At 50.6% G+C, this 15423-nt stretch overlaps 1 protein-coding gene across 2 annotated transcripts in view; it reads left to right on the top strand.

The window, feature by feature from the left end:
* The window catches only part of SULT2B1 (sulfotransferase family 2B member 1), a 33600-nt gene extending 18517 nt beyond the window's left edge, over positions 1–15083 (top strand). For both annotated transcript variants that reach the window (XM_060131600.1, XM_060131601.1), the window contains 6 exons: positions 1231–1370; positions 7095–7303; positions 9574–9700; positions 9919–10013; positions 12676–12856; positions 14864–15083. In XM_060131600.1, coding sequence (XP_059987583.1) covers positions 1231–1370; positions 7095–7303; positions 9574–9700; positions 9919–10013; positions 12676–12856; positions 14864–15057 — 946 coding nt within the window. In that variant the 3' untranslated portion in view covers positions 15058–15083. The remainder of the gene's footprint in view (positions 1–1230; positions 1371–7094; positions 7304–9573; positions 9701–9918; positions 10014–12675; positions 12857–14863) is intronic.
* Positions 15084–15423: the final 340 nt, after the last annotated feature.

Here is a 15423-nt window from a genome sequence, read left to right as displayed (position 1 = left end):
AAAAATAACACACCGGCTTCTGGCTTCAAACCTGAGTCTCCTCCTCCACCCCATACTTTTGGTGCCAAGCGCCCCTGGGCATGTGATAGCGTGATCCGACTTCCGTGTCCCCAGCCTTCCTGTCATTACTTGCGCCCAGCTAGTGTCCCGGAAGCAAATCCTGCACCCAGCCAGCTCGCCATCCCATAACTACACACAGACATGACCGCAAACCTTGTAAATATCCCAGGAAGGTCCAATGAAATGTATCCCCAGCTCGGCTTTACCTTAGCCAGGTCCCCAAAACACCTATCGCTCTCCCACGCCAGGGTCAGGAGATCTCGAGGGAGGAGGCAAAGCCAAGAGTGATCGAATTAAACGGATTGTTCTCAATACATCTCACTTTGGAAAACTGTAGTTCCTTGTATGGTTATGTGAACACATTGCAGGGTTTTGGGAAAAGCAGCTTGAGTGAGGGGTTTGAAGCTTAAGACTGCCCCAGCTTCCCAGGGACTCCACATCTGGTTTTCGCAGGTGGCCCTACCGCTCTGTGGCCGCTTAGGAATGGGCAGGGCACCTGACTCTTTGGCCTATGTTTGTAAAATGGGGGGTGCTGCCTTTCGGGAGGGTTGGGGTGAAGAGTAAACATGTGGAAAGTGCTTAGTTCCACTTTGCAGAGGTGAAGCGCTGCTTGTCCCGCCAACTGTGTGGCTTTGGGCAAGTCACTCAACCTCTCTGTGCCTCGCTTCCTTCATCCAGAAAATGGGGATAATAATCATTGTCAACTCATAGGATTGTTATGGGGTGTTAGTAAATCATCCTCACTTTGCAGATGAGGAAAAGGGCGCAGAGAAAATTCCTTGCCAGTGTTCCACCAGCGAGCGGGGTGCACCTCGCCCATCTCCTTGCTCGCCCTCCGTCACCTGCCCCGAGATCCCTCCGCCACTTTCTGCCGCCATCTGTCCTGGAGGCCTCAGCTGTAAAGCTGGACCCTTGTGCGGGCTCCTGGGACCTCGAAGGACACTCAAATGCAGGCCCCGTGGGACTTCCCTGGCGGTCCAGTGGTTAAGACTCCGCGCTTCCACTGCAGGAGGCACGGGATCGATCCCTGGTCGGAGAACTAAGATCCCGCCTGCAGCCGACCTTAAAAAAAAAAAAAAGCAGGCCCCTGGCCCCCCACTCTCCCAGGGGTGACACCTGTCCTCGCTTCCTTCCCGGTCCTTACGGTGTCCCTCCCCCACCCTCCTACAGCCAGAATTTGTCAGGCGAATACTTCAGGTATAAAGGCATCCTCTTCCCCGTCGGCATCTACTCACCTGAGAGCATCAGCATCGCAGAGAACTCGGAAGTGCAGGACGATGACATCTTCATCATCACCTACCCCAAGTCAGGTACCCGCTGGGCCGGGGCAGGGGTGCTACGGAGAGTGCTGTGGGTGATGAGAAGGGTACACTAAGGAGAATGGAAGAGGAAAGAGGGAGGGGGTGGGGCGGATGGGGGACGCCTTGGTCCGTTCAGAACCGAGGTGAGTTTGGCCTTTGCACTGGCAGGTCCCTCCGCCAGGGGGCACCCTTCCCACCAGATCCCTGTGTGCCTCGCTCCCTGCCTTCCACCGGGCTGGCTCTCACACCCACTGGGAGGCCTTCCCGGACCTCCCTGGCTAAAATAGCGTCCCCATCCTGTCCCTCTCTATCCCTTAACGCCCCTCATATTTTTCTTCACTGACGGCCACTATATAGTATTTTCATTTGTTGATTTAGTCTGGCTTCCTCACTAGAACATGGCTCAGTGAGTACAGATATTCCGGTTTATCTTGATCGTGGCTGTGTTCTTTGAACCTAAAACAGTGCCTGGAACTTATTCAATAAATATTTCAGGAAGGAAGGAAGGAGGGAAGGAAGGAAGGAAAGAAAGATCTTAATTTTCTCCATTCGATTACTGAAATGCTACTTACTGTTTGTCTATCACGTGCAGAGACACAGCTCTGAACAAAGGAGACATTTGTTGGGAGATACAGGCTTCATTTAAACATGCAGTCGCCTATATTACTATCTAATTAGGGTTAGGGTGGGTCCCCTCCCCCCCAAGGAAAGGTGAAGAGAGCATTAAGTGTAGGTAATAAGAAGGTCTGCGGGATAAGGGCAGGCTTCCTGGGGAGAAGATGTTCATGCAGAGAGTTGGAATCTGCAGAGCAGTTTGAGTGGCAAAGGGTATCCTAGACAGAGGGACAGCATGTGCAAAGGCCCTGAGGTGGGAGGTGGCTCGGTGAGTTTGAGGAAGCAAGAGAAGGTCAGTGGGACTGCGGTGGAGGGAGTGACAGGAGAGGCCCGGTGGCAGGGGGTGGGGGAGTTCTTCTCTAAAATGTTGGAGCTGCCTTCTTAATGTTTTTCAATATATTTTTGAAAATTTTCAAAATATTATTTTCACCTTTTCCAGCATAGAGTTCGATGAGGGTTTTTTTGCTTTTTGGTAACATTAAAAAAAATAATTCACATACCATACAACTCACCCATTTGAAAGTGTAAAAATCTATGGCTATAGTATATTCACCAAGTTGTGCAACCATCACTACAGTCAACTTTAGAACATTTTCATCACCCCTAACAAGAAACTCCATACCCATTAGCCATCACCTCCCAATCCCCACATCCACATCCCTAAGCCTTAGGTATCTGCTTTCTCACTGTATACATTTGCCCGTTCTGGACGTTTCAGATAAATGGAATGATACAATACACGGTCTTTTGTGTCTGGTATCTTTCACTTAGAGTAATGTTTTTGAGCTTCATCCAAGTTGTTGTCAGTGCTTCCTTCCTTTTTATGGCCGAATAATATTCCATGATATGGTTATACTGTATCCTGCTTATTCATTTATCAGTTGATAAACAATCAGTTGGTTTGTATTCACTCTTTGACTCTTATGAATAATGCTTGTGGGAACATTGATATACAAATCTGTCTGTGGATGTGTTTTCATTCCTCTTGGAGTTCTATGAGTTTTGAGAGACATATACAAGATATACCACAATCAAGATATAGAGCAGTTCAGGGACTTCCCTGGCGGTCCAGTGGTTAGGACTTGGCACTTCCACTTCAGGAGGCCTGGGTTCAATCCCTGGTGGGGGAACTAGGATCCTCCAAGCCATGTGGCATGGCCAAAAAAAAAGATATAGAACATTTCCATCACCCACCTAAAACAAACAAAAAAACCCTTCACACCCTTTTGTGGTCAGCTCCTTCCTCAACCCAGCCCCGGGCAACCATTGATCTGTTTGCGGCCCCAATAGTTTTGGCTTTTCCAAAATGTCATATACATGGAATTGTACCCTATGTAGCTTTTGAGACTGACTTCTTTCACTCAGCATAATGCATTTTAGATCCAACCAAGTTGTATTTTTTTGTTGCTGAGGAGTATTCCATCAGCTGGATGGACCATGGTGGGTTTATCTATTCATCTGTTGAAGGACACTTGGGTATTTTTCCAGTTTGGGATGAGTATGAATACAGCTGCTATGAAGTTTTGTGTACAAGTCTCTGCATGGAAATACGTTTTCGTTTATCTTGGGTAAATACTTAGAAGTGGGATTGCTGAGTTTATGGGAATTATGTATGCTTAACTTTATGAGAAACTGTCAAACTGGTTTCCATAGTGGAAACCATCTTGCACTTTTGGCAAGCTGGTTTACCATCTTACATTCTCTCCAGCAACATAGGTGGGCTCCACATGCTCTGCTTCCTTGTCAGCACTTGATATTGTCAAGTTTTTTTAAAAGTCATTCTAACAGACATGTTCTAGTATCTCATTGTGGTTCGAATTTGCATGTCTCTAGTGGCTAATGATGTTGAGCATCTTTTCAGGGGCTTACTAGCCATCATTATCTTTCTTGGTAATGTGTCTGTTCCACTTTTTTTTTTTTTTTTTTGCTCTTTTTAACTGGGTTGTTTGTTTTCTAATTATTGAGTTTTGAGAGTTCTTTATATAATCTGAGTACACATCCTTTATCAGATATGCCTTTTGCAAATATTTTCTCTGAGTCTGTGGCTTGTCTTTTCATTTTCTTTTCAGTGTCTTCTCAGAGCAAAAGTTTAAATTTTGATGAGCTCCAATCGTCAATTTTTTCTTTAATGGATCAGACTTTTGATGTCACAGCTATGAAATCTTTTCCTAAACCAAAGGCATAAAGATGGCCTTTATATTTTCTTCTAGAAGCTTTACAGTTTTAGATTTTACACTAAAATCTATGATCTATTTTAAGATAATTTTTATGTGTGGTATGAGGTATAGATCAAGGTTCTTTGTTTGCATATGGTTGTCCAGTTATTCTAGCTATTTTTTAAAGTTTAAAATATCTTACTTTCTCTCTTAGAAAGTAATGCATTCATAGTTCAAAATTCAAGAGGTACAAAAAGGTTTACACTGTAATATCTCTCTTCTCCCACAGTCACCAGTAGTCTCTGTGTATCTTTCCAGAATTTGCATGTACAAAAAAAAGTGTACATAATTTTTTTTAACTTTTTTCCCACAAAGGTTAACACGATACACGCCATTTTGCCTCATGTTTTTGTTTTGTTTTGTTTTGTTTTATGGTTGTGCTTCTTTTTCCTTGTATTTTGATATCATCCTATCTTAGAACTGCAAACAAAGAGCTTCCTGGTTTTTGTTTTTTCTTACAGTTCCATAGTATTGCATAACATTAGATGTACAAGAATTCTTGTTTAATTAGTTCCTAACTGATTAGCTTTTCCTGGTTTCCAATCTTTTGCATTTATTTATTTTTAAAAATTTATTTATTTATTTTTGGCTGCGTTGGGGTCTTCCTTGCTGCACGTGGGCTGGGCTTTCTCTAGTTGGGGTGAGAGGGGGCTACTCTTCACTGCAGTGCACGTGCTTCTCATTGTGGTGGCTTCTCTTGTTGCAGAGCAGGGGCTCTAGGCACACGGGCTTCAGTAGCTGTGGCGGCTTAGTCGCTCCGCGGCATGTGGGATCTTCCCGGACCAGGGCTCGAACCCATGTCCCCTGCATTGGCACGCGGATTCTTAACCACTGCACTACCAGGGAAGTCCCCAGTCTTTTGCATTTATACACCATATAAACTTTACACACAATGCCACATCTTGTGCAAGTGTCATTTGCACACGTATGTGTTTATCTGTAGAACAAATTCCTAGATATGGAATTGCTTGGTCAGAGCCTCTGTGCGTTTGCAATTTTGATGAATATAGCCAAATTTCCCTCCACAGAAGTTGTGGAAAACTGTTCCCCAAACAGCAAGCTTTGTTTGAAACAGCTTTGGTGATAGACGGTAGTAGTGATGTTTGCACAACAATGTGAATGTACTTAATGCCTCAGAACCGTACTCTTAAAAATGGTTAAATTGGTAAATTTCATGTTAGGTATCTTTTGCCACATACCCACAAAAAAAGAATTATTAAGTGGTAACAGGGGATTAAAACACCAAGGGGTAAAGAGAACCCTAAACAATACAGGAAGAGCCAATACGGGGCGAAGCCCCTCCCTCTAGAACTGAAGCAGAGAGCACCCAAGGAAATTTGCTTTGGGATGCGGGGCGGGGTGAGGGGGAGTAAGTGTCACTGGGGTCTACTGCACTGCTGGCCGCTGTCCATCACAAGAGCTGGCTGGGAGAAGCCCAGGAGAACCAGGAGGAGAAATCCCATCCTTCTGCAGGGTTCCTCTGCGCCCTCTACTGACACAGCTTCACATTGCGCTAGGTGGCAAAGGAGATCCGTTTACACAGCTCCAATGGCACGAAGCAGGGCAACCAAGAGTGGATTTGGAGCTGAGAGGCAATACACTGGGAACTGGCACGGGGTAGTTCTTAGAATCCAGGACAATATAATACTAATGCCAGGTGATTGTTCACATTACGATGATTTCTCATCTGACCTACCTGTAATCTCCTGGAATCCAGACCTGTGAACTGGGTCATGGATGAGATTCCTTCCTACTATGTGACGTTTGTGGCTCCCTCAAGAAATCAAGGGCTTACTCCCATGAAAGGGCAGTGAAAAGAGCTGAGATTTCAAGTCTAGCCACCTGAATTCAGTTCCAGCTTCCTCTATGTATTAATGGAGTGCTTCAGAATCTCAGAAGCTGGACCCAATAGCAATTTATTTCTTGGGAATTCCCTGGCAGTCCAGTGGTTAGGACTCCATGCTTTCACTGCCGAGGGCCCGGGCTCAATACCTGGTTGGGGAATTAAGATCCCACAAGATGCGTGGCGCCGCCAAAAAAAAAAAAAGAAATTTATTTCTCATTCCTGTAAATTCCAGCTAGTGCTGGATAGATGGGGGGAAGTGGGGGGGAAATCCATGCAGTCTCCAGCATCCTGGCTCCTTCCATCTTCTGGCTCTGCCATCCCCAGGAGCCCCAGTTTCCACTGGCATCTCTGCACTCAGCCAGCAGGGGGCGGGGGTGGGGGTGGGGGTGGAGAGGAGGGGTCACGTGGCCGGTGTTTATGGGCCGAGTCTGGAAATGGCTGCACATGGCTGCCACTGCACTTCCTTGGCCAGAACTCAGTCCCACGGTCCCACATGTAGCTTCAGGGGAGGCTGGAAAAATGTCGTCCTGTTATATTCCCGGTAGAGAAACGAAATGGGGTTGGGTGGACAGTTGCCACTTCCAAGCTTTGCCGCCTTAGTTAGCAACTTTGTTTCTTTGAGCTTCAATTTCCTGCTTTGGAAATAAAGATAACCAACCCTAAGTGGGAAGAGGGAGGGATAAATTAGGAGTTTGGGATTAACAGATACACACTACTATATATAAAAGAGATAAACAACAAGGACCTACTATATAGCACAGGGAACTATATTCAATATCTTGTAATAACCTACAATGGAAAATAATCTGCAAAAGATATATATATATATAATATCTGAATCACTTTGTTGTACACCTGAAACTAACACAAGATTGTAAATCAACTATACTTCAATTTTAAAAAAACATAACCAATCCTAACTTCTGTGCTGTGTGAGGAATCCATGCATTAAACATATGTAGCAAATTGTACAATAATGCAGCCATTATGAATTTGATTGTATCCCCCCCTTCACCCCTCCCCACCTCTGATTAATTTGCCCAATTCTTCCAACAGGCACAAACTGGATGATTGAGATCCTCAGCTTAATCCTAAAGGACGGGGACCCCTCCTGGATCCGCTCAGTGCCCATTTGGAAGCGGTCGCCCTGGTGTGAGGCCATCATGGGTGCCTTCAGCCTCCCCGACCAGCCCAGCCCTCGCCTCATGAGTTCTCACCTCCCCATCCAGCTCTTCACCAAGGCCTTCTTCAACTCCAAGGCCAAGGTGTGGGAGGATGGAGGGGAGTGTGTGTTGGTGGGGCAAAGTATAACTAACTGATGAACTCAACACCTATTTATTGAGGACCTACCGTGTGCCCGGCCCTGATCTAGAACAGCAGCAAATACACACACAAGGAACACCTGCCTTATGAGCCCACATTCTAAAGGGGACAGACAAAGAATAGATGGAGTAAATAAGGAAAAGATTGAATACATCCAAGGTGATCAGTTCACATCGAGAAGGAGGGGAACATGGGGGTTAGAGTTAGGGGTACGGGTTGCAATTATAAATAGGGTGGTCAAAGGAGGCCTCAGTAAGAAGGCGTGGTTTGAGTAAAGACCTGGGAGGTGAGGGAAGGAAGCCAAAGGGGGTGTCTGGGGGAAGAACATTCCCGGCAGAGGCACGAACAGGTGCAAAGGCCCTGGGGTCTATGTGGCATGCCTGAGGTCCAGCAAGGAGGACTGTGTGGTTGCATCTAAGTGAGCAAGGGAGAGAGGAAGAGAGATGAGGTCAGAGAGGTAACAGGGACCAAAATGTGCAGGGCTGTGTGGACTTCGGTGGGGAGTTTTCTTGTCGCTGATTGAGACAGGAGCCAGGGGAGGGCTCAGAGCCAAGGAGAAACAGGATCCAACTTAGGTTTTCACAGGCGCCCTCTGGCTGCAAGTCAGGGAACAGACCATCAGGGTGAGGGCAGAAGCCAGGTGCCAGGGAGGAGGTGACAATGGAGGCAAACAGGATGGTGGCCACAGGGAGGTGAAGAAAAGGGGCTGGGTTTGGAGTGTATTTGGAAGATGGAACCAGGAAGAGTGGCTGGCAGGTTGGATGTGGGTGTGAGAGAAACAGATGAGTCAAGGGTGACTGCAGGGGGTTTGGTTTAAGCAACTGGGAGGATGGAGCTGCCATGAACTGAGACGGAGAGGTTGTGGAGGAGAGGTTTGGGAGGAAGATGGTTCTGCTGTGACCCATCGACACCCAGGTGGAGGATGCCAATGGGCAGTGAGATAGACAAATCTGGATTTGACAGGAGAGATGTGGGCTGGACACATCTATTTGCAACCTATTGAGATGTGTATATATATATATGGAGAGAGACAGAGACAGAGAGAAACAGAGACAGACAGAGAGACAGAGACAGAGAAATTAAAGCCAGGAGACTGGTGGGATCACCAAGGAAGGAAGTGAGTATAGACAGAGAAGAGATCAGATTGCAATCTAGGGGTCCCCAAGACCACCTTCAGTCTCAGTGATTCACTAGAAGGACTCCAGAACTCAGCAAAGCTGTTATACTCACGATTATAGCTTACCACGGAGGAAGGACAGAGATTAAGGTCAATGAAAGGAAGAGGTGGGCATTCCCTGGCGGTCCAGTGGTTAGGACTTTGTGCTCACACTGCCGAGGGCCCGGGTTCAAGCCCCAGTCCGGGAACTAAAGTCCCACAAGCCGTGTGGCGAGGCAAAAAAAAAAAAAAAAAGATGAAGGGAAGAGGTGCCTGGGGGAGGGTGAGACCAGCCACCAGCTTCAAGTTATGTCTCTCCCAGTGGAGCTGCATGGACAGTGCTCAGTCCTCCAGCAATGACATGTGACAACATACACGGAGTATCACCAAGGAAGCTCACCCGAACCTCGGCATGCAGGGTTTTTGTTGGAGGTTGGCCACATAGTCATGGCTGACCACCTGGGTGGCTGACCTTGGTCCTGGGGAAGGACAGATCTGATGCGGCTGGAGTGGGGTTAGTTGTGGACTATCAAGCCGGTAAACAGATTGGAACCAGGTGATCAGGGCCTTGAATGCCAGACCCAGGGTCTGGGACTCCACTCTGGGGCGCTGGAGAGCCGAGGAGGGCACGGTCAGCTCTGGGTACAGAAAGACCTTCTGGGGCTGTGTGGAGGCTGGGAGGCAGGGGAGGAGGCTGGGGCCTCCTCTGCAGGAATGGGAAGGAAGGGTGGCTGTCCTTCTCTTGGTCAACACCCCTCACCATGATCTCCCCTACCCTGAACCCCAGGCCTTCCTCTTCCACTCTTTATTTCCTGAAGCCAAATTGTCCCTCCACCTGGTCTTGAAACAGTCCCTCTCTTTTCCTAGAATGTGGTTGGAGGGAGCTCTCCCCTCCTGTGGATTGAGGTGATCTGATCTGAACTCCCATTAGCTAGGAAGTCCCTTGAGAAGTCTACCCTGAGTCCGTCCTGCTGCAGGATCAGAAGAGAGAGGTCTCGAGGGCACGAAACCTCGGGGTCTGACATCTTCTCCCCTCTTCCCAACACCCACACACAGGTGATCTACATGGGCCGGAACCCCCGGGACGTGGTGGTCTCACTCTATCACTACTCCAAGATCGCCAGGCAGTTGAAGGACCCTGGCACGCCTGACCAGTTCCTGAAGAACTTCCTCAAAGGCGAAGGTGAGGACTGGGGCAGAGTGAGGTGGGGGGAGCCCCTAGTGGACAGAGGAGGGATAAGAAGGAGCTGGGGAGAGGCAGGGATGGGGAGCTTGGAGGGAGGCCTCCAGCTCTACGGGGCCAAAGCCTGGGGCCATGTGGGGCTAGTTGGGCCCCTCTGAGCCCCAGCGGGGGTTGGCCCAGCTGCCCATCCCTCACCCTGCCTGTCTGTCTGCCCTCAGTGCAGTTCGGCTCCTGGTTCGACCACATTAAGGGCTGGATTCGGATGCAGGGCAAAGAGAACTTCTTGTTTATCACCTACGAGGAGCTGCAGCAGGTGATTCCCCCTCCCGCACCTCTACCCAGCGCCCCCTCACTCCTCCCTTCTTCACGGCTTCCAGCTCCCCTTCCCAGATGGCAGAGAGCTAAGGAGAAAAGGCAAGTGGGGAAGGAGGATTCGGAATGTGTGTGGGCACGATTTTCAGAACGGTGGTCAGGGGAGAGCCATGGAGCTATCTGGGGAAAAGTGTTTCGGGCAGAGGGAAGAGCCAGTGCAAAGGCCCTGAGATGAGAGTGTGATTGATGTGTTCCAAGGAGAGCAAAGAGGCTGGAGTGGCCAGAGCTGAGAGGGGGTAGGGTGGGAAATGAAGGCACAGAGGGGATGGGACCCACAGTGAGGATTTTGGCTTTTCTCTGAGTAGGTGGGAGCTACAGGTGGCCTCTGAGCAGGGGACGTGATAGGTTAAATGAGACGATACAAAACTGTGACCCATGGGAAGTGATGATGGTTTCACTATGGTTGTGACCTGAAAGGCAGAGGGAAGCAGTGGAAGGAGACAGCTTTTGGAGGCAGACGGGGAGCCTGTCTGGACCCCGTCAAACATCCCTGGGGCAGGCACCTGGGAGAGAGAGAGGCCTTCTGGCTGGGGCAATCAGGAAGGGCTGCCTGGAAGAAGGGACCATGCAGAATGACTACGACTTTGCCCGGCTGTAAGGAGGACGCTGGGCTTCCAGATGGACCAATCCACAGTGAACATGTCCAACTCTTCTATGTTCTTAACAAAGATCTGTTCTGAGAGGCTGGGAATCTAAGCGGTTCCCAATACGTGTTCCTTCACCAACGGCCCCAGACATGTTCTCTTCCTGTGTGTGCATTTCATGTATTTTTCGTATCCTCCTTTTTGTTGGTACTTTGTGTAGCAGAAAGAGCCTGGATTTTGGTGTTCAAAAAGCCGTTAAAACCCTCTTTAAAATCTCAGAGCCTCAGAGGTCTCATCCTTAAAATGGGTGGAAAATGCTGGCTCAGAGGGTTCTTAAGGACCACAGTACCTGGCTTTGGCATATTGTAACCGTCTGACAAGGTACAGCAAAGTGTTAGTATAGTGTGCCAAAGTAAGAGTAATTAGGTTCTGAGCAAGGGCCTATCTGATTAATAATAACCATAATAGCCAATGTTTCCGCCTCTCAAACTGCAAAATATGATAATTTTTAAATGGTTCACCCCAATATTATTATCGCCCCCATTTTATAGAGGAGGAAAGTGGGGGCTTATAACCTCGAGAGAGTTGAGAAACTGCCTGAGGCGCACAGCTCTTCACTGCAGACCCCATGGGTTTGGTTTTTTTTTTTTTCCACCCTGGTAAATCTCTTTTGATGGAAAGATCTAGAAAAGATTTCGGCATCACCCCTCCCCTCTGTTTTCCATCAAGCTTTGTTCTCTGAACCAAAAACTGGGCCACGCAGCCTGACCGAGCTTCTGGGCTGCCCCTGAGTGTGAGGAGCTGCCAACATGTTAGAATTTCTGGGACACGTCAGTGGTTCAAGAGGATAAAGGGATGGAGGCTTATGAAACCAAGAATGACCTGGAAAATCTGGGCCGTGGGGTCGGTGGAACTGACCAGAAGGCTGACTGTGCCGGGCGCTGCGTATCAGGGAAGTCAGGGAGATAGAAGAGAGGATTGTGGGCTTTGGAGACTCAAATCTGAGCTCCTCCTTGGCTGTGTGACCCTGCAAAGTGTCTTCCCCTCTCTGGGCCTCCAGTTACTGATGGGGGTAATGACACCCCCTGCCAGGCTATTGGGAGGATTGGCAAAATACACATGAGGGGCTTGGACTAGAGATCGGTACACAGTAGGTGCTTAATCCACAGTGACTGGAACCATCAGTCATGAGGGAGGTGATACTTGAGCTGCATCTGGATGGGTAAGTTCATCAGGTGGAGAAGGGTGGTGCAGGGCATTCCTGGCAGCCCCATGCCAAGGCCTGCAGGGAGGAAAGCACAGGGAAGGAGAGGAAAGACCAGGCCACGCCTGTCCTTAAAAGCGAGGCCCGGGGACTGGGGCCCTGGGAAGCCCAGGAGGGCTGGGAACAGGGGAGGGGCAGGGTGAGCTCTGGGTGTGAGGGACTGGAGGCAGGGAGGCCGGGGAGGAGGGTGAGGCGAGGGTCCAGAGGGAGAGGACGAGGCCTGGCCAGTGCTAGGGGCTGTGGGGACACAGAGGAGGGGATATGGCAGAGAGGTGAAGCAGGAGAGACCGGGCTGTTGACTGACAGGGGCAAGAGGGGGAGGGGGCAAGGGGAGGTGAGGCCGGGCCAGGAGTCTGGCTCTGGGTGAATGACGGGGCTGTTCTGGGATGGGGACCGGGGGTGGGGGGCAGTTTGGGGCACAGACTGGTTGACACCTGTTTCAAACCTGAAAGAGGGTGACTCTCCATAAGATGCTGGACTGACCTCTGCCCCCTGCTGTGACCTCTGACCCAGGCCCACCCCTTCCCTCCCACCCACAGAACCCTCCAAAACCCTACACTGTCAAAAACCTTCAGAGGCCATAGCCCAACCCTTCAGCTTGGAGGTGAGGAAACTGAGGCAAAGAGGCAGAATCACCCAGATTCCAGGTCTGGGTTGGGAGTCAGGCAAATAAACTCTGGGACTGATGCTCCTTCCTGGTCTGGGCTCCGCTCCCTCCGCTGACTCATCCCCTGACCCCTCTCCCCTGCCCCCAGGATCTCCACAGTTCCGTGCAGCGCATCTGTCAGTTCCTGGGCCGGCCGCTGGGCGAGGAAGCGCTGGAGTCCGTCGTGGCACACTCGGCCTTCAAAGCCATGAAAGCCAACACCATGTCCAACTTCTCCCTGCTGCCCCCCAGCCTGCTGGACCAGAGCCATGGTGCCTTCCTCCGGAAAGGTGAGGGGACCCTGGGGTTCCAAGCCCCATTAGGCCACCACCTGGCTGTGTGTCTTGGGCCAGTTATTTAACCTCTCTGGGCCTGTTTCCCCAGCTGTTACATGGGGATGCTCCAACAGAGCTGCCTTCATGGGGTCACTGTGGACCCATGAATCCACACACAGGGCTTAGCACGGGGCCTGGCACACGGCTGGTGCTGCGGATGTGCCTGCCGTCTCAGACCCACCACCCCCAGAGAGCTCCCCGTGGGAAGAAGACGCATCAGGGCGTTGCCATAGCCAGCTCTGAACGCTGTGAGGCTATCTGGAGTCCTTGGGAATCCTTCTTAGCATTAAAGTTCACCCCAGAAATATTCAAGTGTTGGGTTACAGGCTGAGGGTGGGAGTGTATTAGTTTTCTATTTCTGCTGGAACCAAATACCACAAACTGTGTGCCTTAAAAAACCACACACATTCAGGGCATTTCCTGGCAGTCCAGTGGTTAGGACTCACTGCCGTGGCCCCGGGGTTGGGGAACTAAGATCTCGCACGGTGCAGCCAAAAAAAGAAAAAAAAAAAGAAAAGATTAAAAAGAAAACCACACACATTCACTCCCTTACCATTCTGGATGTCAGAGGTCCAAAATCAGCCTCACTGGGCTAAAATTAAAGTGTCGGTACCGTGTTCTTTCTGGAGACTCTAGGGGAGAATTGGTTCCCAGCCTTTACAGTTTCCAGACCCACCTGCATCCCTTGGCTCGTGGTCCCTTCCTCCACCTTCAAAAACATCTTCTACTCTCTGACGCTGACCCTCCTGCATCCTCTTATAAGGATGTTTGCCATTAAGCGTCAAGATCTTTAACTTAATCACATCTGCGAAGTCCCTTTTGCCGTGTCAGGTCACATATTCATAGGTTCTAAGGGTTATGTCGTGGACATCTTGGTGGGAGCTCATTATTCAGCCCACCACAGGGAGCCCCCCAGACCTCACTAGGGGTGTCATGTAATGTGGTATATTTGTTAAAATTCAAAATACTGTGATCCACAGGGAGGGGGAAGGGTAAGCTGGGATGAAGTGAGAGAGTGGCATGGACATATATACACTACCAAATGTAAAATAGCTAGTGGGAAGCAGCTGCGTCGCACAGGGAGATCAGTTCCGTGCTTAGTGACCACCTAGAGGGGTGGGATGGGGAGGGTGAGAGGGAGGGGATATGGGGATACATGTATACATATAGTTGATTCACTTTGTTATACAGCAGAAACCAACACAACATTGTAAAGCATTTATACTCCAATAAAGATGTTTAAAAAAAAAATACTGTGATCCAAATGACTTTGGCCCCAGGATTCCAGGTAAAGGCTAGTGGCCCTGGTTATCCCATGCGATAAGAAACTTGAGGGATCTGAGTGCTCACCTCGGGGCACAGAGAACTAGCAAAGTCATGCCCCTTACCTTCTCGGTTGCTGTGAGGGGCTAAGGAGTGAATCCTGGCAAACGGTCGGCATGCACTTTCCCCACTAAGTGCAGGGAAAGCACTGGTTCCCAGTGTCAGAGCAATACTGAAGGTAGTGGAGGCGTTGGAACACTGGAGCGAGGAAGCCCTGTTCTAGCAAGGGAGGTGAGGGACAGGGCACAGGGGAGGTGATACAGGGGCTGGGAAGGATGTGCAGGAATGCTAGGTGAGGCGGCGGATGTTCTGGGTAGAGATTTAAGAGGTCGGTGGAGGAAGGTAGGAGGTCTGCTGGAGGGAGGAGTAGGGCAGGAGGAAGCTGAGGGAGGGAGGGGGCAAGAATGGCGCCCAGGGGTCTGGCCAGGCGACTGGTTGCCAGTGTAATTGTCAGCCATCATCGCAGGAGGGAAAGGGGCAAAAATGGAGATGGAGGGGGCCGGGGGAAGGCCAGCGCTTCTTGCAAAGGGAACGCCATAGGCAAAGGCCAGGAGGTGGGAAAGAAGGTGCTGGGATCTTGGGGGCGGGGGACGATGCTCTGGATACTCCTCACCTCGGCCGTCCCTCCCTTCCCTCCAGGGATCTGCGGTGACTGGAAGAACCACTTCACGGTGGCGCAGAGCGAAGCCTTCGACCGAGTCTACCGCGAGCGGATGCGGGGGCTGCCGACCTTCCCCTGGGACGTGGACCCCGAGGACGCCGGTCCGGACCCCGACCCCAGTCCCGACCCGAGTCCCAGCCCAGACCAGGCCTCCGAGCCACCCCACCCGTGACCCTGAGAATAAACGCTTCGCTACTGCCCCGGCTCCTCGATGCGCCTTGGAGGTGGCGTGCCGCAGGCGGGCGGCAGGGGGCGCGCGAGGGCGGACGGGGCGCCTCTGCCGGCCGCCGAGGCCGGGGTGGGGACCCGAGCAGGGCACCCAAGGCCTGGGGAGGGCGAGGTCCGCTAACCCACCTGGCACGCCAGTGGGGTCGGTGATTCAGAAGCCTCTCCCAGAGGTAAAGGTGGGGGAAGGGAGGCCAGCACTGGGCACCTGACCCCCCTAGGGTCAGGGTGCTGCAGCCCAGACTCCTGGATCCTCGGGAAGCGGAGAGATGCAGACCAGGGCCCCTGGCTCCTTGGGGAGGAGGGTGTTGGC

The sequence above is a fragment of the Lagenorhynchus albirostris genome, chromosome 19 (genome assembly GCF_949774975.1).
Source record: "Lagenorhynchus albirostris chromosome 19, mLagAlb1.1, whole genome shotgun sequence".
In the NCBI taxonomy this organism is placed as follows: Eukaryota; Metazoa; Chordata; class Mammalia; order Artiodactyla; family Delphinidae; genus Lagenorhynchus; species Lagenorhynchus albirostris.
This window is presented reverse-complemented; position numbering and strand designations above follow the sequence as displayed.